The sequence below is a fragment of the Egretta garzetta genome, unplaced genomic scaffold (assembly GCF_000687185.1).
Source record: "Egretta garzetta isolate BGI_Z169 unplaced genomic scaffold, ASM68718v1 scaffold297, whole genome shotgun sequence".
NCBI classification, from domain to species: Eukaryota; Metazoa; Chordata; class Aves; order Pelecaniformes; family Ardeidae; genus Egretta; species Egretta garzetta.
Window position 1 is genome coordinate 169,149 of NW_009260410.1, and position 7,026 is coordinate 176,174.

Sequence of the window (7,026 nt, forward strand, 5' to 3'; positions counted from 1 at the left end):
AAAAACTAATGATACCAGACACCTGAAGTATTTCTCTGTCCTCACCTGCTCTGTCAGGAGTCACTTGCAGATGTTCTGCCATGGATAAATTCTCACAAGCAAATACCCATCAGAGTGTTATCTGGAGACTCTCTGCTCACAACCTCCTGTTTACATGCTTTCTTAAAACCAAAAATCTCTAAATAGTAATGAACCTTCAAAATTTGCTCCGTCTCTCCAGTATTCCCCTTTTCAGCTATTAACGTCAGAGTTTGCATTGTGTTTCAGCTTCATTTCTTTTTTCCCCTCCTGCCAGTCGGTACAGACGCTGATTTGGTGTGTCACTAGTGCTGTGCCTGCTGCCCGGAGCAGCTAGCCAGGTCCCAGCTGATGTTTAGCCCCTGCGGTACGTGCAGCAAAGTAGCTCGTTTTTCTGAATTTTCACATTTCACGGAAAGGGTTGTCAGGCACTGGAATGGGCTGCCCAGGGAAGTGGTCGAGTCCTCATCCCTGGAGGTATTTAAAAGACGGGCAGACAAGGTCCTTAGGGACATGGTTTAGTGGTGGGGTGTCAGGGTTAGGTTAAAGGTTGGACTTGATGATCTTAAAGGTCTTTTCCAACCAAAGCGATTCTATGATTCTCCCGAGCGGGGAGCCCAGAGCAGCCCCCAGCAGGCGCCAGCCTCGCGCCCTCGCCTTCCCTTCGGAGCCGCTCAGCCAAGGGGGGGACGAGCTCCGCCTCATCCCCGTGTTTCTGACCACCACCACCCCCCCGGGAGCAGCCGTGGCTGAACTTGACCCTTTGCAGTGCGTGGTGCTGCAAGCGGGGCGGCTCGGGGCAGGCCCGGCCGAGGAAAGGTGCTGTTGAAGTCAGAAGCAGCACCCTGGCACCCACAGGCCTCTCGGTGAGGTCAGGCTTCAGCCTGAGCCGGCCCTGCCCTTCTCTTCTGGTCTGGCTGTCCAGAGCAGGGCCTGCTTTGAACTCAGTCTGAAACTCAGCAAATACTAGTGCTGGTGGGCAGTCCCAGGAGAGATGCTCCAAAAGCTGGATTAGTGGGTTCCCAGCACCACAGACCAAGCTGCCTCAACAGATGGGAATGGAAGTGTTCCCCAAAACCTGGCAAAAGAACTAATGAAACCAAAGGTTTGGTTTTTATGAAAGCCCTTGAGAAGAGCTTAACCATTCTGTCAATGCTAGCTGAAATGGGCCTGACTGACTTGAAAGATTTTCAGGGGAAAAGACACCTGTGCAATGTTGTTGAAAAATCCCATTTTCTGTAAGAAACTAGACTAACTGTATCTTAACCTGCTGAGACTTCTGCAAGTTGCTTTTAACCTATGACATACGCAAACATTGAATGGAAGACTAGTGCACAGTGCAGGGCATCCTGTCGAAATGTGGGGCCTTTGTCAACTAAGCCATTACAGAGGGAGAAATACAACCCAAAAATTCTTAGGATTTTCCTATTGCTGCTGCAAATACAGGGCTCTTGCTAGTGATAATAAAGGTGCGGGCTAGCAGTGGCAAGCTCCATACAGAACAGTGAAGCACTACTGGGGTTTGATTAGATGTAGCTACAGAGAAAAGGATTTAGAAAATCATGTGTTGACAGTAAGAGACAAACTTAACTCTTTGAACCACAACGCCAAATTTTCCTTCCCTCTTAACTCACACTATCCTGTCGAATTCACGGGCTGCCCGCTTAAAATGGGAGAAGAAACCAACTGTTTTGCTGGGGGTTGTTTGGTTTTTGTCTTTTTTAACCTCTTGCTGGCCCCATTCTCCTGAACCAGCCACAGAATGATGCTGTTCTTGAAGGTATCAAATTAAACAGTGATGCCTGAACATGGATTTTCTTCTTAATTTGTTTCAGCGGATCACAAATATGTGGAATTTGACTTCCTTATCAATGGCCAGTTCTTGCGTATGCCGCTGGTCACGCACATGGAAATGGAAAATATCTCCACGGTAAGTCATACTCAGTTTCTCCCCATTTTGGACAGTAGAACAGACTTAGCCAGTTTACTTCAATCTGATTTAGGTTTTATGCTGTCATCCTGACCAGGTAGATTTCCTTGATCAGTTTTATTTCTTTTCTGACTTTCCCAGGTGCATTCCCTGTATGTTTAAATCCATTCTGCACTGCAAAGTCATTAGAGTATGGGACTGTGCAAGGAACGTCATTATCCAATCTGTTGTCTGTATACACTTCAGAGGGGGAATTCTTGTCTTATTCAGTTCACCATTAATACATATTTGTCACCTACTCTATTAGTTACATTAGGGGATAATGGGAGAGGTTAGTGTTACCTCTAGAAAATATTGTGAGGTATTTTAGACACCAGTTTTGTATGGGTGAATACAGAAGAGGAGGAACCTGAGAAGAGTGAAATTATTTGCTTTTGCTTCCAGCTTCCTAATAATAGTAATTTGATAAAAATATGGAAAGCAATATAATTAAGACACTTTTTTCTCAAGAATCTAATTCCATTAATGTGGAAAAGGTATCCAAAGATGGATACCAAGATCTTTGCCCAATAAACTTGTATATTTGCACCACACTACAGTTAAATGTTACTGTTTTGATTAATGAATAAGTATTTTGTCTGTGAGCTCAGGAAGAAGTGGTGGAAATCGAGTATGTGGAGAAATATATGGCCCCTCAGCCAGAGGAATGCATCTTCCACGATGACTGGATCAGTTCTGTTCAAGGCACTGAAGAATGGTACTGCACTAAGCCAATTCTAAGTTTTGTCTTGCTTATTTCTGTTGCATGCAGAGAACTCTGTGGTATCAAATGGAGTGGTATTCTATATGTTCAATAATTTTCCCCCTTGCTCTGTTTTTCTGGTTTGGGTTTTTTTTTTGGCTGTCAAGTCAGTCAGCTACTTGCTTTTGTAAGCAGTTCAGTTTTAACCCCTCTATTCCATGCTGACAGTGACTTTAACACAAGTAGAAAACAGCTAGTGTCACTGAACATGAGATGCTGTTAACACAAATGGATAATACCAATGCTGTTTGCTATTCTTTCTCTTAAGGGACAGCAAAACTTCCTCTTTTTAGCTTAAACCCTTAACTTCAAATGTGACATTCATTAGCAACAAGTATAATAGTGTACCTTTATGCAGAACTTTTCTTTTAAAAAAAACCCCAACCGTAATTGTCCTTTTCTACTGTATTTTCACATTAATTTTCCAATCAATTAGGCAATGTTCCTATATTAAGTAATGGTTTGAAAATGCTTTGAGATCCTCTACTATAAACAACAAACTATCTTTTATTTTAAATGATGTAAGCACTCTTAAGTCTTGCCTACCAGAATATGCAGTATTCTCATTGCTTTTCTTTTTGGCCTGTACTCCTAGCCTTGCAGTTGTAGGTTTTAATGAAGCTTTGCTTTGTAACAAAAATATTTTTACTTTTCCAAACTCTTTTTTTTCTCATTTTTAACACACAAAGTAGCTATATTTTGAATTTTTTTCAGCTAACCAGTTACTATGCTAATATTTTTCAAGTTTCTAGTTGAGGCTTTTTTTTTTTCATAAAAATATTGTTGGTTTTGAAGACAGTAATGTTTCAAATTCTGTACCCTGTAGGATATTAACTGGCTGCTATGATCAGACTGCTCGAATCTGGTCTTTGGAAGGAAAATCCATCATGACAATAGCTGGGCATACAGAAGTAGTGAAGGATGTGGCGTGGGTGAAGCAAGGTCAGTATACTTACTAGGGGAGTAGTAATAGTTTAATTTATTGGAGAAGAAATGTCAGCATTCCTCAACCATGAATATTAATTATCTAAATGCTACAATTACTTCGATCTCTGTCAGTGGTGTTAGAAATGAAGTCATGGTGCGAGTATAACAGTCCTTTAACAGTAATGAGTATAGTTAAACATGTACGTTGTCTATCCACCTTGCAGTCTTTGTTAGCAAATATCGGTACGTATATTTATATTCATTGTACTTGCAGGGTAACATGATGTAAACTGAGATATGTATGAGTTTCTATCTGCTGTTTCTTCTTGGACTAGAATAATTATATAAAGGCTGTAAAGGCTTTGGAAAGCTGAGTTGGGTGCAAGCATGATTTTTTTTTTTCTTCTTCAGATAGTTTATCGTGCCTGTTACTCAGTGCTTCTATGGACCAAACTGTCCTGCTATGGGAGTGGAATGTGGAGAAAAACAAAGTGAAAGCTCTTCACTGCTGCAGGGGACACGCTGGGAGTGTAGACTCCATAGCTGTTGACTGCACGAGAACTAAAGTGAGTGACTCCTAGAAAGAAACCTTTGTCTTTGGGGATGTTAGCAGCCCGTGTCTCAAAAATCATCTTTTTGTCCCTGGATAGGTACTAGTCTTCATGTTATTATGACTGATACACTGATAAGTTTCCAGTCTTGTTATAAATGGTAGTTATTGAGGATTAAGAGTGCTATATCAACACTAGGCACTTAACCTCTAATGTTACAAAAAGCTGAAAGTGACTTTAGATAGCACAAGCCATTATACTGCTGCTTTTGACTTCTGTGAGTGAAGCTGAATGTTTATTTTTAAGTAAATTCTTACTTTTAAGGCATGTCAATTTTGCATTATAATGAACTATTTTCAGATGTGACCTAAATTTTCATAGTAGTTTTGGTGGGGAAAAAAAATGTCAAGAGTGACACTCAGAGAAAGCAAGTGGTAGAAGAGGTCCTTTCCCTTTATCCAGGAATTCAACAGTTAAGAGCACTCACACCAAAGGTGGAGTCATTGCTACCAGCTTGACTCAATATCAGATAAGTTAAAATCAAACCTTTTTGTGCTGAAGGAAATAAAACCATATTTTTTAGATATTCTTCCTGCAAAGGAAGGAAAAAGAATAATTTGATCTATGCCAAATATGCTTTTTTTTTTTTTTTTTTTTGAGGAGCCCAGCACTGTTCTTCATGTGTTAGAAGCCATTGGTCAATTTTTCAAGCAGGAAGTGTACTTAGTATGGCTTACAAGGTCTGTCTGGATCAACTTTTAACAAAATGTTTCTGTTCATACAGTTCTGCAGTGGATCCTGGGATAAGATGTTAAAGATCTGGTCTGCAGGTAAGATAAGCATAAGCTGGGATTCTTGGCTCTCTTAAAAACCCCTGTACTTACAACAACCTGAAAGATGGACATCTGAATTCTTTTTTCTTTAAGAAAAATTGAGTTTGTAATATTAAAAGCAAGCTAGAACTTCTTTTGTAAGCTTTGTAAGGCTGTACATCACTATATAAAGTTACTGTTTTGGTTGGTAATGCAATTTCAGATATGATTATCAACTACATGATTATGTTGATTTTATTCAGAACACTACTTTTATCTTGTTTATTTTTAATGTGTTTATATAAATGTGCAGTTTTGAGTATAGACTTCTTACAAATCAAAAGTTTGTGCGTTATTTTCCTATTCTATTATTGACACCATTATATGGATGGACAGTAAGATGACCAGGTCTTTTCTAGAAATGTAGACTAATCCCATTTGAACTGAATGCTTGCTTTCACTGTTCCAAGTATATAGGTAAGTACTGTATCTAAAAGAAAGATTGTGTTTATCGTACACCTGAATTAATGTTGGAATTTTCCATGAGTAAGGATGGTCTTAAAAATTCATGGAGCCTTCATTTTAAAACTGCATGACCTGGAGAATATCACTTAATTTGTATTCGTTTTCCTCTTGCTGAAAATGGAGATAATAATGATCTGATCAGAGATGTAAAGTTAAAATATTCATGCATCATAGACAGGTTAGGTATTGTAAATACAGGGGTTTGCTTAATTAATTATATGGAAATAGAATTCAAAACCCTCTAGATCAAGTCTGATTGTCTTCTCTCACAGTGCCTACAGATGAAGAGGATGAAATGGAAGAAGCAGCTAACAGACCACGGAAGAAGCAGAAAACTGAACAGTTGGGACTAACAAGGGTAAGATGAGCTCCAGGTTTGTCCAGGACTTTATTTTACAAGTGTGGCCACACAAAATAATTTATCTTTGTTAAAAGTGCCTACATGAAAACTTACGGTGATATGTCTCAGGCTGATCAGACATGTATTTTTATTTGTTGAAATAATATATTTTTCTGACAATACTCAACCTAATCTCCTCTTACCTTTAAATTCTAGACTCCCCTGGCAACCCTGTCTGGCCACACAGAAGCCATCTCCTCTGTGCTGTGGTCAGATGCGGAAGAAATTTGCAGTGCATCATGGGACCACACCATTAAATTCTGGGATGCTGAGACTGGAGATCTCAAATCAACTTTGGTGAGATGATTATACTTTGGCCATAGGGTCAGCTGAAGTCCAGCTCAGAAAAAAAAATTGTGCAAAACACTAGCTCCTCCCTTAGAGCTACTATTTTCTCTTCTGACAGACAGGAAACAAAGTGTTTAATTCTGTCTCCTACTCACCCCTGTGCCGACGCCTCGCATCCGGGAGCACTGACAGACATATTAGGCTATGGGATCCTCGCAGCAAAGGTGAGCTAAAACGTTTCTTTTTTCAAAATCAGAACTTCTTCCTGCTGGGAGGCATCTCACAAGCTGTTTTCTGGTCCCTCTGCTTGAAACAAGCCCTTTGGGAGCTTTTATTAAATAAAAATATTACATCTATTTTCTGTGATAGTGTGTGAGACTTCTTTTGATTTCTCACCCCTGCCTTTTTTTTTATTTTTAAATTACTAGTGAATGTTCAACTGTGCAGTTGCAGGCCTGAACTTTTTTTTTTTTTGTAAGGTTCACACCTAAGTTGGTCAGATCATCATTAAAGTGAAATAGCAGTCACTTTGTTATGATATAGTGGTGCCATGTCTGACAGGATGGCAGATAACTTATGACTGAGCCTACCAGATTTATTTCATAGACATGTTTACTTGTTTAGCTTCTATAAAGCTAATCCAGAGTAAAACAATATTACTTACATGTTAATAATAAAAGGGTTTTTTTTAATTTGCTTTTTTCAAATATCTTTGAAAAGAGAACTTAGTGACAAAATACATTTTGAGTTTTGTTTGGTTTGGTTCTTTCTCC

The 7,026-nt window shown here is 39.3% G+C and overlaps 1 protein-coding gene across 1 annotated transcript in view; it reads left to right on the forward strand.

The window, feature by feature from the left end:
* Nucleotides 1–613: 613 nt before the first annotated feature.
* The window catches only part of WDR12 (WD repeat domain 12), a 9,012-nt gene continuing 2,599 nt past the window's right edge, over nt 614–7,026 (forward strand). Inside the window, exons 1-9 of the mRNA XM_035899079.1 lie at nt 614–821; nt 1,854–1,948; nt 2,599–2,705; nt 3,577–3,692; nt 4,089–4,243; nt 5,013–5,058; nt 5,838–5,923; nt 6,122–6,262; nt 6,372–6,477. Coding sequence (XP_035754972.1) covers nt 614–821; nt 1,854–1,948; nt 2,599–2,705; nt 3,577–3,692; nt 4,089–4,243; nt 5,013–5,058; nt 5,838–5,923; nt 6,122–6,262; nt 6,372–6,477 — 1,060 coding nt within the window. The remainder of the gene's footprint in view (nt 822–1,853; nt 1,949–2,598; nt 2,706–3,576; nt 3,693–4,088; nt 4,244–5,012; nt 5,059–5,837; nt 5,924–6,121; nt 6,263–6,371; nt 6,478–7,026) is intronic.